At 44.9% G+C, this 20,954-nt stretch overlaps 1 protein-coding gene across 3 annotated transcripts in view; it reads left to right on the top strand.

Moving 5' to 3' along the window:
• srfb (serum response factor b) overlaps positions 1–20,954 on the top strand; it is a 27,609-nt gene continuing 6,655 nt past the window's right edge. For 2 of the 3 annotated variants that reach the window (XM_085368860.1, XM_085368861.1), the window contains exons 1-5: positions 1–862; positions 7,944–8,210; positions 17,717–17,957; positions 20,226–20,390; positions 20,658–20,768. In XM_085368860.1, the coding sequence (XP_085224986.1) occupies positions 212–862; positions 7,944–8,210; positions 17,717–17,957; positions 20,226–20,390; positions 20,658–20,768 (1,435 nt within the window). In that variant the 5' untranslated portion in view covers positions 1–211. The remainder of the gene's footprint in view (positions 863–7,943; positions 8,211–17,716; positions 17,958–20,225; positions 20,391–20,657; positions 20,769–20,954) is intronic. The other variant, XM_085368862.1, reaches the window with a different exon arrangement.

The following is a 20,954-nucleotide window of genomic DNA, read 5'->3' on the forward strand; positions in this document are numbered from 1 at the left end:
AGCAAACTGAGCCGGGGTTGAAGGGTCTTGGGGGCAGCATCACTTTCGAAAGTTTGTCTCGGTAATTTCCTGGAGTCTCTGAACCATCATTTGGTCGGGTTTGTTTACATATCGTGGCCCGGACGTGTATGCGTTTTATCAGTCATTTACGAGGCAACCGAATCCAGCTGTCTTGGCTGGTGTTTAAAAAACTCGCTCCAGTAAATATATAATGTTACCGAGCCAGGTTGGATCGGCACCACCTGGAAACGGCTCGGGTTCAGGCAGGGGTACCACAGGACACGGCTCGGGGTTGGTCGGCAGCGGGATTCGTCCCGTTCTTGTCAGATCAGGGCAAGCTCTACCCGGGGTCAGCGAGAGTACCGGTGCTGCAGGGCGACAGGGGGACAGAGATACCATTGGGATGCTGGGAGCTAATGGTCCAGGGGGTCCGAGAGGTGCGAGGCCGGGGAACGGGACCGGTGTAAACCCTCTTCAGACTTCCGTTCAAAGCAGCATGGTGGGCTTAAGTCCAGGAGTAATGTTGCCTCACGGAACCCGCTTCGATCCGGACCGGGAGAGTGCGCCTCTGTGCAGCGGCTCAGATAACGACTCGGACTCCGGAGATGATGACGAACCCGTGGGTTCACTTGGGGACAGTAGGAGAGGGGTGAAGCGGGAGAGAGGGGAGATGGAGGCTGCGGTGTCGGGGCAGGAGGTAGGAGTATCTCCCGGAGGTTACAGCATGGTGCCCGGAGGGGTCGCCGGGGCAAAGCCGGGCAAGAAGACACGTGGACGCGTAAAGATAAAGATGGAATTTATTGACAACAAGCTGAGACGGTACACCACTTTCAGTAAGAGGAAGACGGGCATAATGAAGAAGGTGAGTCAGGTGATGCGTCTGGATCTCATCCAGCTGCGCCAGCGTTTGATTTGAGAGTCTCTTTTAGCTGTTGATTGGCCTGGAAGTACAGCAGTGTCACACTGTAGGGTGCTTTGCAGTCATTCATGGAAGTGCACTTGTTAATAACCTTTTAAAAAAATCACAACACCCTGGGACAGTGTGCATCTGTTATTACAATAACCACAAGAAAGACTTTGGGTTGGGGTTTTTCTTTTTTTTCATGTGAGCCTACATGCTGCTGACCTGATGTCAGTCTTGTGTCAGTGTATTTCTTATGAAAGACAAAGCCATTGTGGTCCAGAAGTGACTCAGTGGATGTGAGGAAGTCAGAACATTCATGACAGCCACTGGGCTTTAAATAGAATAGAGCAAATGACAGGTCTATTTATGACACCCCCAATCCCAACTATCACACACAGAAACGTATAAACTGATTCATGCATGCATACCCGCACACACCTTCACAGACATCCTTGCAACTATTAGATGTAGTTCTCATCACAAGTCACAGCCTGTTCACTCCGTCACTGCTTACAGGCGGCAGCCATGTGGCAGTAAGCAGCAGTCGGCCTGTATGTGCCAACAGCTAACTAAACCCCAGGGAAACAGACCAAAGAACGGTCAAAGAACACTGAGACAGAAGCGAGAAGCCTGGGTTGTGTGGTGGTGGTGGGGTGCTGTCTGTCTGTGCATGCATTATGGTGCTGTACATTACACAGACGTCTAAGTCTCACTGATGACTTGTCCTGGTTTCCAGTTTTGTCAGTTGACTCTTGCTCATAAGCAGGCGACATTAAAGATGACAAACCTTGCTTCTCAGTCATAACTGCTCTCCTTACTGTCTCATTACTGAGCAACATTTCTGAGGAAATTCACAGCTCACCCACATGATTTGATGCCACAATAAAACACCACCGTTTGGTATAGAGTCACGGAGAGTGGATTACTTGAGCTGGGGTCAGCTGTTGACCACAAGCCCAGCAGTTATTGTGATGTGGACTCGACCACTTTTCATCATGACTTTAAATAAACACTTGTAAGAGGTGCTTTATTGGAGTCCAGGAGTTTTTTTTCCCCCCTCTTTCCTTTAACTTGTCCCTGTGTTTCTTCGGCTGCACCATGCGCTCTGCTGTGTTTCTCTCTTTTTATGTATCCCAGACTGTTGTCGTGGAAACTGAGGTGTCTTTATGTAGGCTCTTGGCAACATGAACACTATTTGACACAGTGTGGGGATGGTTTTCTTTTCTTTTTTTCTTTTTCTTTTTTTTTTTTTTGAAAAGGTTGCCCACACTATGCCAGCCATCACAGAAAATGACAGGTGGGTGGAGTGGGAAGATTCATAGATTGGTCTAGGATGAGCCCACTTTCATTTTGAAGGATGCAGTTAGTGTAGCACAGGCCTGTTTGTTCTCTTCTTATGTGTGCCTCAGCTTGCAGCCTTGTAAACACACACTGTTAAATAATTACGTCAGTTTGAGGTTCAGGGTTACTCAGTTAGTACTAATATGTGGCATATATGATATGACTTTCTATAGTGGGGAAAGCAGCACAAGTGGTATGAAGAACATTATGTGTGACTCAGCTCAGGTGCAGTGCTGTGGAATGGCCTCGGCTAAATTGAGTGCGTCCATATATTCATTATGCTATTACTTACACCTAAAGTTTTTCCTGCTTTGATGAGTTTAATGAAAGAATGATTTGTCATTTAATTGAAATATTACATTTTTTTTAAAAATGCTTTTGTGCCTATGAGTAATGACTTCATGAATTTCTTCACAAATAAAATTGTAACCATTAGAGAAATCATAACTTGTCAGCGTCACACACATTATTTGCTCCAAACCATCGTCTTCTAGACAGAATTCCTGCAAGACTGCTCAAGGAAGGATAAACCTATATTTATTTATCAGCTATGTACCACAGGCCGTCAGGTAGTTAAACCGTTACTTAGAAAGCCACCACTTGACTTGGCGTCCTTAGCAAATTGCAAGCCAATCTCCAAACTTCCTTTTATCTGCAGAGAAGTGGTTTATTTAAAAAGTTTCAGTCAGGTTTCAGAGCTCATCACAGTACAGAAACCACTTTAGTGAAGGTTACAAATGATCTTCTCATGGCCTCTGACAGTGGACTCATCTCTGTGCTTGTCCTGCAGGACCTCAGTACAGAGTTTGATGCTGTTGATCATAACATTTTATTACAGCGATTAGAGCACGCTGTAGGTATTAAAGGTACTGTGCTGCAGTGGTTTGAATAATTTCTATCTAATAGACTCCAGTTTGTTCATGTAAATGGAGAGTCCTCTTCACATAGTAAGTTTAATTATGGAGTTCCACAGGGGTCCGTGCTAGGACCAATTCTGTTTACGTTATACACGCTTCCCTTAGGCACTATCATTAGAAGGTGTAGCATACATTTTCACTGCTATGCAGATGACACCCAGCTTTATCTACCCATGAAGCCAGATAATAGGGCTGGGCGATATGACCCAAAATTCATATCTCGATATTTTTTAGCTGGATGGCGATATAAGATATATATCTCGATTTTTTTTTTTTTTTTTTTTTTTTTTTAAAGCCATAAGTTAAGAACAAAAAGAGAGTTCTAGTCACACTGTGTCCCAGATGTCACACGGGCACTTTTATTTACATACAGCGTAGATGTACATGAAGAAATTACTCAAAAATAAATTATCAGCATTTATTAAATAATCATGGTCCATAAATAAAAGAAAATGTTGTTTTTGTGCATAACAAAAAGCTCACAATTGTGCAGTCAAAATGTAAACTAATAGACGCTGCGCATAATAACAAAGAGACAGATTTCACAGCTGCACCACGTCTCTGAACAGGTGCCATTTGTGGTCCTTATACACACAGAGTACGTATCACTCCGCGAGGCTCCTCCCCGGTAGCCGTAATCCTCCAAGACAATCCATCAAGCCGTGCAGCTCCGTAGCTTAGCAAAGTCATATTAAAACATTTTTTGACAGATTGCTGAGCGCTGTGTACCACATAAAATCGGTTCGCGGTCAGTAAGCACAACCAGAATTCATACATAAGGCGCACTGTCGAGTTTTGAGAAAATGAAAGGGTTTTAGGCCGTGCAGCTCCTCCGGGCTGCATGTCGTTAGCGCGGTTAGCTCGTTAGCACTTTCCTCTCAGACTGCAGGTTTACTTGTGGTTCTTAGATTTTTAATAGTAGACTGGGAGGCAGAGCCTTCAGCTTTCAGCCCCCTCTTCTGTGTAACCAGCTTCCAGTTTGGATTCAGGAGACAGACACTGTCTCTAGTTTTAAGATTAGGCTTTAAACTTTGATACCTTTTTGATAAAGCATATAGTTAGGGTTGGATCAGGTGACCCTGAATCCTCCCTTAGTAGTTACACTGTGATAGTTCTAGGCTGCTGGGGGATTTCCAGCACCTTTTTCACTCACTATGTCTTTAAATACCTCTCTGCATTTAATTATTTGTTATTAATCTCCGGCTCTCTTCTACAGCATGTGTTTTTCCCGTCTTCATTCACTCACCCACAGCTGGTTGTGGCAGATGGCCGCCCCTCCCTCAGCCTGGTTTTACTGGAGGTTTCTTCCTGTTAAAAGGGAGTTTTTCCTTCCCACTGTCGCCAAAGCGCTTGCTCATAAGGGATTCATATGATTTTTGGGACTTTTTGTTTTCTGTTATTAATGGGTCTCTACCTTAAAATACTGTTGTTGCAATTTGGTGCTATATAAATAAAATTGAGTAAAGAATACATTTTTCTGCTTCTTTTTCTTATAACTTTGGTGATTTTATGAGACTTTTAAGGCACAGTGTTAGGTTTCAGGAACTTTCTATTAGTATTTTATTTATTTCTTGACATAGAAGGTGAAGGACTGCAAACTACTGTGTATCTGGCAGTTATTCATTTTTCCTCAGGAATACATTGACATACGATTGCATTTAGTCTCAGCTGAATGGCTGATATTCATCTGCTGTGTTAAATATTTTAGTGTTTTGGGTTTTTTTTAATGGTAGCGTGAAATACAAAAAAGGAGAGGCATTGGCTTTGGCCAAATTGGAACTTCAGTATGGGTCAGTCCTAGATTTTTCAGCTACATGATGAATAATTTAGTCTACTAAAGTTTAGAGGATTAAAGGATGGCTGCCAATTTCACAGAGCCCTGCTTCTTATCTTCAAGTAGCATATTTGGTCTGAAAATAAAATAAAACATTTAGTAACACAATCATCAAATCCTTCTGAGAATATCTCTGAAAAGTTAGAACAAATATTATTTTCAGCACTTGAGATAGCTGCTGTACATAAACTGACTGCCCACTGTATTAGGTACACTTATTCAATTACTCTTAAAACCCAGATGTCTAATCGGCCAATCACATGGCAGCAGTTCAATACATTTAAGTACGTTAGCCATGATCAAGACGACCTGCTGTTCAAATGGAGCTCAGGAATATACAAGAAAGGAGATTTAACTGATTGAAGCCTGGTTGTTGACAGGTTGGTCCGAGTATATTAGAAACTGTTGATCTGCTGGGATTTCTTCACAACCATCAAAAATTTATAGCGAATGCTCCAAAGAAGAGAGATGGGGAGCAGTTCACGGGGTGAAAATGCCTTGTTTATGTCACAGGTCAGAAGAGAATGACCAGACTGCTTCGAGCTGATAGGAAGGTAACAGTAACTCAAACAACCACGGGTTACAACCAAGATATGGAGGAAAGCATCTCTGAATGCATCACATGTCAGACCTTGAAGTAGATAGGCCGCAGATGCAGAAGACCCCACTGGTGCCACCTTATCTGCTAAGAACATGAAACCGAGCCTAAAATCAGACAAATTTCGCTTGATCTGATGAGTCTTGAGTTCTTCTGCAACATGCAAATAGTATGATCGGAATATGGTGCAAACAACATAGTGTGGGTGATTAAGTACCAACTGTTAAACAGCATAGCCTACTTGACCATGTCCATCTCCTTATAACTGCCGTGTAACCATCTTCTCTAGGCTGCTTCCAGCAGGATGATGCATCATGTCACAAAGCTCAGATCATCTTACTGATTTCTTGAACACGATAAGTTCACTGTACTCAAACGGTCTCCACAGTCACCAGATCTCAGTCCAGTAGAGCACTTTGGGATGTGGGGGAATGGGAGATTAACATCATGGGACAGTTCCACAAAGATGGTTCTGAAGGCAGAAGGGTTCAACCAAGTATTTGCAAGTTGTACCTGACTAGTGTATGTAAGTTAAGCCAGCGTCCCCAACCCCCGGGCCGGTCCGTGAGTCTTTTGGTACCGGGCCGCAGGAGTTGAGGCTTGGGTGTGAAATATATGGTTTTCAGGGGTTTTGTCGGTTTATATCTTAATTTTTCTCTTTAGCGTTTTTATCGTTAACTCGGTTTCCCTGGGTCTTTCCCCTTGTGTTATGAATAAATCTTCTGTTTTTTGGTACCGGTACTGGTTTTATTTTGTTGTATTTGTCCGCGACACCTTAAAGGCCGGTCCGTGAAAATATTGTCGGACATAAACCGGTCCGTGGCGCAAAAAAGGTTGGGGGCCGCTGAGTTAAGCGATTGATCCTTACTGTGCCCATCTTTGTAAAATTGCTGAATGCGCCTTTGCATGAGAAGGGAAGACCAACCAAGACTTTCAAGGGATTTAAACCCACAGCTGACTTCTCTTAAGACTAAGTTTGGGACTTGCATTAATTAAGAAGACAAACCCTGAAAACCCTTTTTTGGGTGGGAGTGGGTTAAAACTACATTTACTTTCAGTTGTTTGTGGATGGGTCTTTTCTTTTCTTTTTTTTCTCAGTTATTTGATAAATAGACCTGGCTGGCACCAGCCACCAGCCACCGCCACCAGCAGCACCACACACACGCCCTGCAGTCATAAATATTTATGTGAAAATCAGCAGAGCAAGGAAACTTATTAAAGCACTATGTAGCTTGTGTTGCCACATAGCACTCTCAACTTGATAAATTATTCCTTTTCTGTCATGGATGTTGGCCAAACATCGAGCTCTGTTGTTAGGGACCCCTCCTCTGCAGGCAGCACTAAGTCGGAGTCGAATCGTTCAGGTTAAATAAGTGCAGCGTGCCGGCGAGCCGCTGCAGTTGCAGCTAGTCATCATTAGCCTTTATGTTCTCTGTCGTCATGTTACTGCACACTAAAGCCGATTATGTGGTCAGATAGTGAAGACAGGACAGATACGGTCCATAATGAGCACACTATGGTGGAGTAGACTCGGACAGCGACATGGGTTTTATAACTCCTCAATAAAACGCTTTAATTTGAATGTGATTCATGTCCTCCCCCTCCCCCTTTTTGCTGCGTCTGACAGTGTGTTCCGCTCCACCTTGCAACGGCACATCTGTCAGCTCGGCTCTGGGTACGCTGTGCTTGCCAAGGCGATGGTAACGGCACTGTGCCTTCGCAGCACCAGGAGCATCCTCCAGATAACTGATGACTCATGTAGATAAAGGCTTTCTCAGGAGTTCACACCGAGTGCAGCATCAGGGTGCACTCGGTCGTGTGTGTGCGTTGGATGGAGCTGAATCTCGGTGTGCTTCTCCCTTCGCTCTGGGGAGCTTTAATGCGAGTGTCTGCAAGCTGTGCGATGAATGACGAGCCGGCGGAGTGCGACGGAGACCTCGTGTTTTGCAGGCAGCCACCTCTGAGTGTTTAAAATATTCCTCCTGTCAAGACTCAGTTACTACTATTCCCCCTGTCTATCAAGCTTGCACTTTCCTGCAATCAGTCTCTCGACTATATCACACTCTCTATTCTGGGAAGCCTTATCTTGTGTTATTTTAGTTTCATTTGTGCTATACGTCAGAGTCCACCAAAGAAGTATTTATAGATTCTAGTGTTCTCTTGGCTGTTTTCCCACAGATTCATTCCCTCCTCCATTTTTAGGGTTAATTTGCACATGATGTGAAGGTAATCCAAGCCCTAATTTGGCGAACTAGCTCTTTTTTTTTTTTTTTTGATGTTTGGATTTCTAGCTCGACTCTTGGCCCGTTCTCTCGGTCGGTTAATCACATCTTCTTCTCACTTTCTCAGGCCTATGAACTCTCCACCCTGACGGGAACCCAGGTTCTGCTACTTGTGGCCAGCGAAACGGGTCACGTGTACACTTTTGCTACTCGCAAACTCCAGCCCATGATCACCAGTGAAACGGGCAAAGCCTTGATCCAGACATGCCTCAACTCGCCAGACTCTCCGCCGCGCTCTGACCCGTCCACAGATCAGCGCATGAGCGCCACCGGGTTTGAGGAGACTGACCTCACCTACCAGGTGTCGGAGTCGGAGAGCATGGGCGACACAAAGGTGAGTATCATAAAGTGAAAGCGGTTGCAGGCCGGTCCTCCAGCTGGCCAAGACAAAAAATACAAACATTTAATAAATAATAAGACTCGCTGCCTCGTTTCAAAAGAGCAAAGGTCAACTATTAATAATTTGCGCTCACTCCTGTATCTGTCTCCACAGCTCATCTCTCCTGCGTTCAGGTACTAAAGTCATTGTGACTCACTGTCTGTTCTCTAATAGAGACATGGATTTCAGTGCAAATTAAAGAAAAACCCCAAAACCCCTCATAAAGCACAGTAGAGTCGCTAATGGATATAATGGGAAATCTCTCCAGAAAAGGCCAGCGTACAAGGAGAACAAATAAATCAAACCCACAAGCAGCTGTGGAAAATAATCTTTGTCCTATTGTAAACACACTTTTGAACTTTTGCCCGTTAACATGTGAGGCTTCTGGTTTGGGCTCGCGGTTTGGTTCTGGGCACCAAATCGTTTTTTCAGTGAAACCAAGAAGTCTTCAGTAGTCCTTCAAAGCATTCGTGCAGAAGGGAAAGCCGGATAAGACGTGCAGAATTTATCCCCGCTCCACCAAAAAGAGAGCCGTCTTCACTTTTACCTTTTTGACCCCTCATCCAGGAAAACCTCGTAACACTCGTGAAGATAAATCACTGCAGGCCTGGGCTGTGTTTGGACGAGAAACACGCGGTCTGCTATATGGAGGCTTTTGCTGTTTACGTTTGATTTTTGGGACAGAGACGTCTGATATTCACTTTGAGTTGTTTAACAGAATGTGTGAGTCTTAAAATATTTGGATGTTGCGCATTTTCACAATTTGCGTCATTATAGAAATGATAAATAATAATACAACAGGTAACCTTTCACTTAATTTCTCCCAATTATTACTTTAAGTTTGAATGAAAAAGTTTGGTTTCTGTGTCGTTGAACTTTAAAACATCTAAGGGTTTGAAGCGTTGAATTGATCGGTGGCTGTTGTCAGCTTTGTGCAATCACGTGCTGGATTCCCTCGACTGTTTACCCAGCTTAAGTATTCCCCTTTGAAGACGCACACTTCCATACTGTTTGCCCGCATGCTGTTTTCACAAGGCGCTAACTAACACATGCCATACATCGTCAGGGATGGGAGATCAACCTTTGCATGTTAAGCCACTCTCATGCCCGCTCTGCTCATTGATAAAAATTAGTTCTGCCTCTGTTGCCATATATGGTATGGTTTCCCTGCCTGCACTCTTGGCTGAGGCCCCTCACATTCCTTATAAGCTGCAGCTGTCTTTGGAGTCCTGTGATTCACCCCCCCAACACACACACACACACACACACACACACACACACACACACACACACACACACACACCCCCTCCTCCACCACCAGCACCACCACCTCCTCTCATTTTAGTGATATGGAGGGCAGGGAGTGGGGGGGTAGGGGGTGGGTTCTGGAAGTAGATATGAGCGGGTGTATTGGAAACATTTTTCGTCCCATTTCATGTGACAGCTATTTGGGTGACTGGCTGTGATACTGTGACCTCTGAGCGTCCACTCCCACCCACCACCCCCAACTGCAGTTTTGAGTGTGGGAGGCTAGCGTGAGACCTCGTGAACCCCTGTGTACAGTGGGACGCAGCAGAAATCGTCAGCGGGCGAGATTTCGTCAGGCGGTTAGGACAGGACAAGCAGGTGGATCGGATCCCTCGAATGCGAGGGATCGTTTTATGTGTGTGCTTGCAGCGTGAACTTCTGCCGAGTCTGGACGCTGTTCATCAGGAATAGTATGTCATGAATACACTCCACTGTAGTCTAAACAATCCGGGTTTTGCAAAGACTGGTGGGGGAGCGGATAACCTTTTGAAGAAGCAAAAAGGAAAAGCTTAGATGATTGAAGTAGATGTAATTTGGTGCCTTTAGCATCGCTCATAAAATCAAATGACAAAATAAACTGATAGGGCTTAACAGAAACAGTGTAATAGCTAGTTCACTGATTGTCTTTCAATACCACTCTCGAGGCAAGCACACAGCGGCTTAGTTTAGATTAGCGAAAAGCCTGGAAAACAAAGGAAATGGCTAGCGTAGCTCTGTCTGTACTGGAGAAAAGGAAGATTTTATGCCTGAAATTATTCCTTGGATCGGAAAAGCTCAAGTCTCCCTAGTTTTGGAGCAAGTATCGTCTTTTAGAGTACAAGCCTTTATTTCTGATTTATTTGTATGTGTGAACTCTTTCATGGCATGCATTTTTGATTTCTCTTTGCTGATTGGGACCTGATGAATGTAAAAACAAAGAATTACCAGATTTTTTATTGATTTCTTTTTTACCTGATTTTTGTTTGAGAAAAATGAAATCCACATATGAGGACATTCGCTTTAAATTTTGAAAAACAGTGGCAGTATAACGTCCGTGTAAGTGGATATCAGGCCCTTGTAGAACAAAGCTTTGTATTTTGGGTTAGACAACCCAAAATGTGATGTCCACATATGTGGACGCCAGGTCCTAGGAAGTTAAAGGAGAAATGATTTGGTCTGCAGTACATTTGAGTGGCATGGTAGTGGAGCATTTAACACTGTTGGGTCACAAGCAGGTAAGCAGGTTCTCAGTTTGAACCCCAGCTTTGGAGTCTGCATGTTCTTCCTGTATCTGTGTTCACTTCATCCCAGAGTCCAAAGACATGCATACTGGGTGTAATTGGTGGCTCTAAATTGGCCGTGGATGTGAGGCAGATAAAGTAGTGGGAGATACACAGAATAAAGATTAAGCGTGACTTGTAGTTTAAAACACTTTGAGTGGTCAGCTGGAAAAGTTCAATTCAATTGTCTTTATTTATATAACACCAAATCGCAACAGCAGACATCTCAATGCGCTTTACATTGTAAGGTAAAGGCCTTACAACGACACAGAGAAAACACCAACGATCAAAGATGCTGCACTTTGGGAGGGTGAGAAGGAAGAACTAGCTTTTAACAGGAAGAAACCTCCAGCAGAACCAGGCTCAGGGAGGTCCATCCATCAATTGCTATATAGATGTAAGCATGTTGCACATTTCACAAAGTAAAACCAGTTCTGGTAACGTTGCGATGCTGGGTAAAATATAAAGACTGTGGTAGTGGGATCTTATCCATTTGATTTCCTATGCAAGAAAGCAAATGAGTCTATTCACCAAGCTGTGCACTGATAGATTGTTATTAAGCTATAACCTGAAAAAGCCACACGTCACTGTTAAACATAAAACATCACGAGTAAATTGGCATGATGGGGGAGGGGAGTTCTTCATTTCAAATAGTTGTTTATGAAATGATGGACAGCTCCTTTCTGCCTCGCAGCGCAGTGTCTTCTTTCCATCTGACTGGACCGATCCGTCACTAGCTGGGCTGTCATGTGTCTTTGCCTCTGATTTCTTCTTTGTGGTAAAACGCAGCAGCTGCTGTGGAATTGTTCTCACATTTTTCCCCTAGATATTGGTCGAAATTAGTTGGCACAGACTTCTTTCCTGAAGCGTTGCTTTGGCTCTACGTTCAGCAGTCTTCCAGTGCAGGATCAGTTCATTCCCCCTAAGAGTGCTTTTATTCGAGCCGAAAGGAGTCCTGAGACGATAAGACATTAAGATTAGTGTGTGACTCACTGTGGAAAATCCTCGCTTTTTTGTTGTTATTGCTCTGTCAGCACACATAAAAGCAGCAGTAACTTCAAGACGGTCCTCTCAGGACTTTTGAAAGGAATTGTGGGAGAGTGATGTGTGACGTAGAGTCTGAGTGAGGCATGTTAAGAGGAAAAGGTGGAATACATGAGAAATGAAACCACATTAGAGGGCAGATTTGTTGCTTTTTGCGCATTTCTTGCATTTTTTTTGGAGATAGTTTATGAGTAATACTACGTCCCTACAGTGCAGATGTTTGTTTCTTATGCTTTTTGGGTTATTTTTGGAAGGGGATAGCAAATCCCACAACTTATGCTTACTTAGATGATCTATCTTGGCATCGAATTCTCAGTATCAGAGTCGGCTCTGGTTTTCCCCCTCCTCCCACCCGCGCTGTTTCCTTCTCCTTTTCTCCCGTACTTCATCCCTCACTCCCCCCTCCCTCCTCTTTGGTTCTGGTTGCTGGTGTCACTGCTGTTGTGCTCCTCGTGAAGTTTATTTGTTGCTGCGCTCATTATCACAGTTCACTTTGCCACGCAACACTGACCAGAAAACGTCCAGAGTGAGCTCACTTGTCCTGACTGAGCGGCGGCATGTTTGTTTTCCCCGGCAGCCCCGAGTTCTGGAGAAGAACAGATCTGACAGCTTATATCGCACATCTGTAAACATGTATGAAGCACGTCGATCGCGCTGGAGGTGGTGGAAAGCAACGTTGCGACAAAAGCCATGTCATCCACCCCCCGCCTCGCAATCCCGTCCTCCACCTCCCCCTTAAGTTTGCAGCAAGCAACTGGACAGGTCAGCCGCCATTGGCTGCACCTCCTCCACTTGGGCTGCCTTGCCTTTTTTAGCAGTCCCAAATGGAGCTGCAAATTCCATGTTGCTGGCAGGGTGACAGACTGGGAGATGGGAGCCAGCAAATGGGAGATTAGACGAGGGCCAGCCACCATTAAACTGCACAATGGGCTCTCCAACCAACACTGGACTAGCCTGCCAGTTGTCACCTTCAATTTGGAATGATTAATCCCACATGAATAGAGAATCATTTGTGTCCTTCCCTTTTTAATTACTCTCTCATTTCCTCCGCCTTTAAAACGGCTCCTTGTTTGGTGCCTGCGAATGTTGGGAAGCTTTTATTTTAATTTTTTTCCTCATGTACACAAACCTTGAGGATGCAGAAAATTTAAGAGAAATGAAAGAGCTATAAGAACATATTCTCGATGTGCGAATGTTGGTTTTTTTTTCTCATATTTTGTGTGATCTGTTTTTTTTTTTCTTTGTTTTTTTTAAATCTCATATGTTCACCGTGCATAGAGGAGAGCCAGGATGTGTAATACTTGAGATCCCCCCATCGCTGGGGAAAAAGATGTTCCTGTCTTGTAAAATAGATTGCATAGCAAACTAAGGGCTGCGCAGTCTGACTCCCAAAGATTCATTTCTTACTGGATACGACTCAGCCCTCCACTGCACAACTATAAATTTTGCCTTCATGTGCTGTGTTGGGGTACCTCATTATACTAAGCTGGATGTTTTACAAGGTCGTGCTTTGGTTAGGTTTAGTTTAGTTTTTAGTGTTCTGAGCCATAGTGAGGCTGATTTGAAAACCACAAATAAAAGGGTCGACTGTAGTCAACTTTTATTTAGATCAGCAGTTTACATCCAGGTTGGTGTGGCTGCTGCTACTGATGGATGTTAGTGGTTTGAGGCTGCGGCTGGCCACCTCCTAAATACACCAAGGTTCGTCCCCGACTCCTCCAGTCTGCATGTCAAAGAGTCCTTGTGGGGTGTGTTGGGAAAGATAGTTTAGCATAGAGCAAAGTGTATGGATGTGCTTTTTAATGAATGAGCAGTTTGCGACCTCTATTAGTGCCCTTTGTATTAAAATTTACCCATAGTTATGCTGAGACTTAAAACATAAAGCCTTAAACACTTACCATTTTAAGTAATATTCATTGTAAATGTAAACATTAATTAGCTATCAGTCACCGTTTTGGGCAAGTCACAGTTGTAGAAGCACTTTTTTTTTTTTTCCTTGTGGTATTTCTTCCAAAACTAACAGATCATACCTTGATGTAACTTTCTCTCCCTATGAAAGTCACAGTCGGGATTGACCACCAGTGAGAATTTGGTTGGATAAGAACAAATAGTTGAAGGTACAGTCTTGGTACCTTTTTATTTTCACCGTTACCCTTTGAACTCATGCAGATGTTGCAGTCATGACTGTGAGTGTTTTCTCAACTCGCATACAGTGATTGTAATGATTTAAGATTTCGGTAATTGTGTATATGTGGTAGGATGTAAGTGGGCAGGAAAAAGTACCTGCTGAGATTTCCATCCACTCAGTAATCTGAACCAAGGCGGCCGCTTAATATCGTCTGCAGTCAACACAATATAAAAGTATAACAATAACTTACTGACTAGTTAATTCGGAGCCAATATTAAGTGTTATCTGCTAAACAGACTGTTGGTGTGTTATGGTAAAAAGGGGTGGAGTTCATGCTTATTAATATGCTGTATCATTTTGTAACCGTGTACTGAGATAGGAGGAGATGAACGAGGCTTAAGCAGGAAATGACAGAGCTGAAGCGTTGGCTACATCACAAGAATGATCCTCTGCTCTCGCTTCTGTTCTGAAAGAATGCATTACACCACCTCGGCCTATGTTTACTATGCACCGCCGTGACTGAAATGAAAGCCAGCACCGTTTATAGACGGGCCAGTTGAACAGGAGACACACGGAGATGGTCAAACAAACCAGTAGGTCAGAGCAAACTTGGCTATGTAGGTCACAGAGATAGTGGGGGTACGGCTGGACTGTTTGACTAGCACAAAGGCTAATTGCTCTATTTGACCCTCTGAATGCCAAACCCCTGCTCCCTATTGGATCTCAGGAGGGACAGGAAGCAGAAGACACACGTTTAAAAAAAACGGAGCAGTTCTTCAGAGCGGCATATCTGTCTGCTTCAGAGTCGTGTTTTGCGACCTGAACGGTGAGAGCTGCTTGGTGTCAGATGGCAGCCGTCTTTACACGTGGCCTCCTGCTGCCTCTGCGGGCCGGAAAGGGTTAATTCTCCCTCAGAGGTGCTCAGGTTTCCCGCCAGCTGTCTGTGCCCTCAGCTGTTTGTACTCTGCCCCTGTCCTGTCCCCTGTCTCAAACCTCACACACAGGTCTGACTCTGCTCAGTCTACCCCCCCCCCCCCCCCCCCCCCCCCACACACACACACACTTTCTACTGCTACTGTAGCTAAAACCCTACAGTTACACTTCAAGCTCTGTTGGCTTTCATGAAATACTTTATATCTCCATTTTTACTTGTGGTCTCATTGCTTTTTTCCCTCTGTGCCATCAGTGATACCTGTGGCCCGTGCACCAGTGCAGACCCGGTTACCCCCCTTTGTCTAGTTTAGTTTAGTTTCATTGTTAAGCCTCCTGGGAGAAGGACGGTGCAGTGACAGCTGTGCCTCACTCTGTCAGCAATCACTCGCTGATGAATGACAGTTATAGTATAGCAAATGGGCGACGGGCTGTTGTTGTGTGAATTTATTTCGTTTTCCTTTTTGGTTGAAAGGGCAGAACAGCGCTGCGAGGCCCTCCCCCCTCCGACTTTCCAGCTGCTGTTTAACTAAAGAGGTAAAGGACCTTGAACTGTCACAGCCCCTCAGCAGAGCCTGGAGTTGAGTGGACCAGCTAACTAAGAGCAGTGCAAAGTTTTGCACTTGTAGATTCTTGTAAGCGGAGCAGCTTTTCTCAGACTTGTCTGTCTGTAACCCCACAGTTAAAGAGAGTGAAGTCTGGAAGACTCTGCGTTAACTGCGACACTTAGAGGAGTTTATAGGCTTTAAAAAAAAAAAGCCTTTGTTTAATGATTAGTCGGAGCCATGCTAAAAGACTGTTGTAAATATTACTATTTGATTAGACTGCAGTGTGGCGTAAGACAGCAAGCTTGTCCTTACAGTAGCTCCATTTATGTGTTTGCATGGCTAGTGTGTGGTTGGAAGGGCTTATCAGTAGCATGCTGGTTTCTCCACCTCTCACCCACGTTATCAGTTACATATAAAAGCCAATAGGACTGAGAGAAGAAGGCTTCGCCTACTTCTATATGATTTTCCTCTTATCAATAGCAGGTGCACACTTACTTTTTTTTTTGGAATTTCAACCCTATAAGATGCAGTACGCTTGCTTCACTTGCTTCCTCATAGTAAGCCGGTGTGATGTTGCAGGCAGATGTGTTTTCCAGACATTATACATTTATTATTCACTCACTCTGCATCTTTGAAGGATCCAGCCACGTAACCGACCACCTAAATATGCTCTAACGTGAGGTGGAATTTTTCTTTTTTTTTTTTCCAGCTTGTAACATCAAATATTTTAATCGTTTATCACCAGGAAGTTGGCTGGCCTCAAACTGCTGACAGTATAAATGACATTGGGGGGGTAGGGGGCAAGTTCCAGAGTTCATAGGCAGCTGACAAATAGTGCAGCAAGTTAATGGTAATTGTATTATATCCATGTAATATTTCATTGTGTATGCAGCTGAAAAAAGCAGACGGGGTGATATATGATGATTGCTTCTAACCAGACTAAAGGGAGCTGATATGTTGGCCACATCAGGGTTAGCTTTTGAAATTAAAAATCCTTTTTTATTTTTATTTTTAAATCCTCTGTGGAAATGTTAAGAGTCCGAGGATCCCTGTTGGATGTGGATGCAGCTCTCTTTGATTGAATCCAATCACCTGGACTCAAGCCCTCAAAGAACACTGAACCCACATAGACGTGCCAACTATTAAATGCCTTCTAATGTGTAGGCTTACTCCCATTGTGCTATTAGAGATCATTAGTATCATGTGAATAAGAGCTTGTGCGAGTGTGTAGAAACGGGCACGGTGGGTTTCGATGTACTTTATAGTCTCGGCCTAACGCCTACTCTGCTCTTATCATGCAGCCCACTCGCCAACACATCCTGCTCGGCGGTTCAATGGATGTTCGCATTAGCTCTTTGGTGCGATGCTACATCTCACATCCTTTCATCTCAAGTTTGCCTCATCTGCCTTATTTCTGTGCCTTTTTCAAAAAGGTATTATTTTATTTTTGCAAAGCCGCCGTGTTACGCGGTCAGTTAGTTGTCATAGAAACTCAACAAAATTATAAAGCGGCGGCAGATCGGGTAGGGCTGGATGTTAATTGCAGGAGAAACGGCTGCAGATGATAAATGGCTGATGCCGAGTAGTCAGGTGTTGCACAAAAGAGGATGCACAGTCATGTTCCTCGCTCTCACTGTTATGATTTTAATAGGTTTTTGTTTTTTTTCCTCTCTCGGGGGTTATGGAGTTGCATTTTAATGGGGTTTCAAATGTTTTTCCAATTAGTCTGAAGTTGCCATACATAATAAAATCCCTGCGTTCGGAGCTGACTTGAGAATCCATCTCGCTGCTCTTTGCAAGGCTCGGTGTCGTCGTGCAGAGAAATGCTTCCCTGTGCTGCTCACTGTTTTACATATGGATGCAATTAGAAGAGTCCCAGGCTGTTTCTTTAGCTTGTTTATGCCATTTGCCCTGTGATTGTTAAAACCTGCTTTGGTTTATGTCAGCCATCCATTGGTCCCTGAAATGCTCCGAGAATTAAAGGCTTCTCCCTTCAACCGTCCTTGTGTTCAGCTGCCCGTGGAGGAAAAGCCCCATTAATTGTGTTGTTTTAGGTGTGCAGTTGTTGGCGTTTCTGGAGCTGGAAATGCTAGCCTCAAAAACGCCACCTTGAACAGTTACTCATTTAAGCTGAAGTTTTTAATTCGAGGCTTTAAGTCCTAAATTTCCAGTTCGGAACATGTTTTCAGAATTTTGACACGAGCCGGGGAACGCCGAACTAAACCCTTTGGTTTCTTCCCACAGGACGCCCTGAAGCCGACGTTCACAGTAGCGACCCTGCCAGGCTCGGCCAGCAGCGCCCAGTCCACAGTACCCACCACCTCCACCACCATGCAGGTGAGCAGCGGATCTTCGTTTCCCATCACCAACTACCTGGCCCCCGTCTCGGCCAACAGCAACATCAGTGCCAACGGGACCGTCCTCAAGACTGCCAGCGCCTCCACGGGGGTCATGCAGCTGCCCGGCGGCTTCACGTTCATGCCCGGTACGTTGGAGAGCAAACACCCACCCGGGCTTCTCGTCCTCATCATCCACAGCTCAGTTTTTATACTCCTAATGATTTGTTTGTTTTGACCTCATCCTTTGGAAGAGACACTCCTGCTGGCCTTCATGTTTTGTTAATGTCATCGTGCTGTCTAGCTTATTAGCTGATTAGAATGAAAATGGCACTGCGGCGTGACCTCAGCCGTCATCTCAGAGTGCTCGTGCCCCCCCTTCTCTCTCTCTCTGGGCTGTTTACATCACACAACAGCTCTTCATAGCCAACACTCGGGTTTTTACAAAGCCCCCAGTATTCAGGGGAGCCACGTCTGTTGGCGAGTGGCCCTGCCTTTGATTGTCACTTGGGGACAGGAATAATTAGGTGAGAGGGACACAATAGACCTGGCAGCGAGGGCTGATGAACAAGGGCCATAATTAGTCATGAATATTCAATGAAGGATCGGTGGCTTGCGCTGACATTATATATGAGGATGTGAGGCGGACTTTGTGGAGACAGAGTGGTCTCGACCGAGACGTGACCCTTCATTTAGGGCAGACGCTTTAAAACCCAAGGGAAGTCGGTGAGGACTTTAGGGCTGCAGGCTTCGATCTGAGGTCCCCTCCAGAGTGTCTAAATGATTTCTCCCTTAATTGTTCATTACGCTTCCCCTTTTCAGATACGGGTCTATAGGGGCACTTCCAAGAGGATCACAGTTGCCCGTCAAGGCATTAGAAATATTAAAAATTCAATAAAAGATATTTAAAATGATTCCTTCTGTATAGGATGCTTTGGAATATTTATTTGCTCTGTTCACAGTTCTGAGGATTGTTAGACAGTGGGGGCAGTCTTTGCCATGTTGTCTTCTGTCACAGTAGTGTCGCTACAGCTGTGAAGCCAAACATGCCCAGCGCTCGTCAGAGTTGTATTATCTTAGCACTGACAGTAATGTCACTCGCTAGATTTTGCTGTCTGTGCTCCGCCACAGCGTCTGACGGCGCAGACACACGATGGCCTAATGGGGACTATTTGTTATCTTGACTGACGTGTGAAGGACAGCCAGGCAGTGCCTCTGTCCTCCCGCCTTTTTAAAAAAATGTGGGTTTTTTTCTTCTTTCACCATCTTACTCTGCAACCTTTACGCTCTCTCTCTCTCTTTCTCTCTCCCTCTCTCTCGCTCTCTCCCCCCCACACCGCACCCTCTGTTGCTTTCTCTCTCGCTCGCTCACTCGCGCCCTCTCTCCTCCTCACCACCTGTCTGGCACATAGCAGCAGCGCCAGGTGGAACAACACACCCTCCCACACTAAAGCCTCCTCAGCTGACAGCTTGAAGGGGCCTGCCCCCACCCTACTCCAGCAACTGTCTGTGGAGCATATGACCAAACGTGAGGGTGTAGCTCCAGAGTCACGTTCTAGAAATGAAATGGCTGGCATTAGTTCACTTGGATGGAGGAAGATGAGAACAAGTTGTGCAGCAGGTGGATGATTTGGGATTTACAAAAGGACAGTTTCACCTAGTTAGTGTTTACGTCACATGACCTATCACACGCCTGCAGATTCAGGTTTTACAGCTTTTTGAACACACACCTTTGAGTGCTGAAAGTAAACGCCACACCACTAGGTGACCTCTGATTTGTCGTTTACTCACGTGGCTATCTATGAAATTTCAACTTCTGCGTTATTTTCAGTCGGTGACCTTTTATAAAAGCGTCACTTGCTAACCCAAAGCACACTGTGGAATTTTGACCTTGTAGGAATGTGTAGAAGTTGATAGTTTTGTGCACTTATGTGCACGCTGGTGGCACAATTCACACCATGCCATCGGTGTCAGGCTATCACGCCAACATAAGAGCATCAAGCATTGTCCAAGGAAATAACTACATTTAAAAAATCCAGTTTAAAAGACTCACAAAACACGCTTTGCAAATGAGACTCACTCACAGAAAATCATTCATTCTGTTTGTTTGGTTGCCGTCACGTTATCAGGCCGGTGTTCTAAACGTTAAAAAAACATATTGATTAAAGCCCTGGTAAATGTTAAAAAAAGAGAAAGTGTGTTTCCAGCCTAAAGTGCTGCCAAAATGTCGAGCAACTGAAGGTATTAAACGACTAACAGTGACAGTGAACTCCATGCGAAATGAACGTATTAGCTCTTTCTCAAACTGCATTATCCTTTCATATTTAGACTTAACCTTAGAGTGTGTGTGTGTGTGTGTGTGTGTGTGTCTGTGCGTGTGTGTGTGCGTGCGTGCATTTGTGTGCACACCCCTGCAGCAGGCACTCCTCTCCCTCCTGGTACCCCCACCATTCCTCTGAGTCAGTTGCAACAGCACTCCTTGGCCCTCCAGGGGCAGCATGGTCAGGCCCTGGCCGTCACCCCACAGCCACAGCAGGGACAGCAGGCTGTCTTCCGCTTCCCTGCTGCTGTCTCCCTCACAGGTGACATGCTCTGCATGCTGCCACGACTGTGCGTGTCCTGTGCTAATCATGTCTTCATAAACCTTCTGCTGCTAGCACTGCTAACGCTCCCTTTTCTGCTCTATAATCATGCACCTAATGCTGCTTGCATGACTTCTACCTCGTCTACCATTCACTGTCCTCACTGCTGCACCCCTCATCCCTAACACACTACTGCAGCCCTTCTGGGCCTGGGCGAGGTGTTTGATGACTTACCGTAGTGGCTTTTTGCCCGCTGTGTCTCTCCAGGCCCAGGGGTACCCCAGCAGCTCCAAGCTATCCAGGTCCATCCTAACACCCAGCCCACCTCCAACAGTGACAGCAGCCCTGAGATCTCCCACACCTCTACAAACTCCACTGGTAGGCCAACCACACAGACACTCGTGTGTCTTTCAGGCAGATTTACGTGTTCCAAACAGGGTTTGTAGATTTTCTTAGTGAACCAAAGTTTAACAAAAACTGCACACTGGTCCCACAACATTAAAACTACAGTGTACATAATTATTCCCATCATGATGGCGAGTGGAAATGGGATCCCTTTGTGAG

The sequence above is a fragment of the Diplotaxodon limnothrissa genome, linkage group LG13 (assembly GCF_057381915.1).
Source record: "Diplotaxodon limnothrissa isolate DT_005_m linkage group LG13, D_limnothrissa_male_GT1.1, whole genome shotgun sequence".
In the NCBI taxonomy this organism is placed as follows: domain Eukaryota; kingdom Metazoa; phylum Chordata; class Actinopteri; order Cichliformes; family Cichlidae; genus Diplotaxodon; species Diplotaxodon limnothrissa.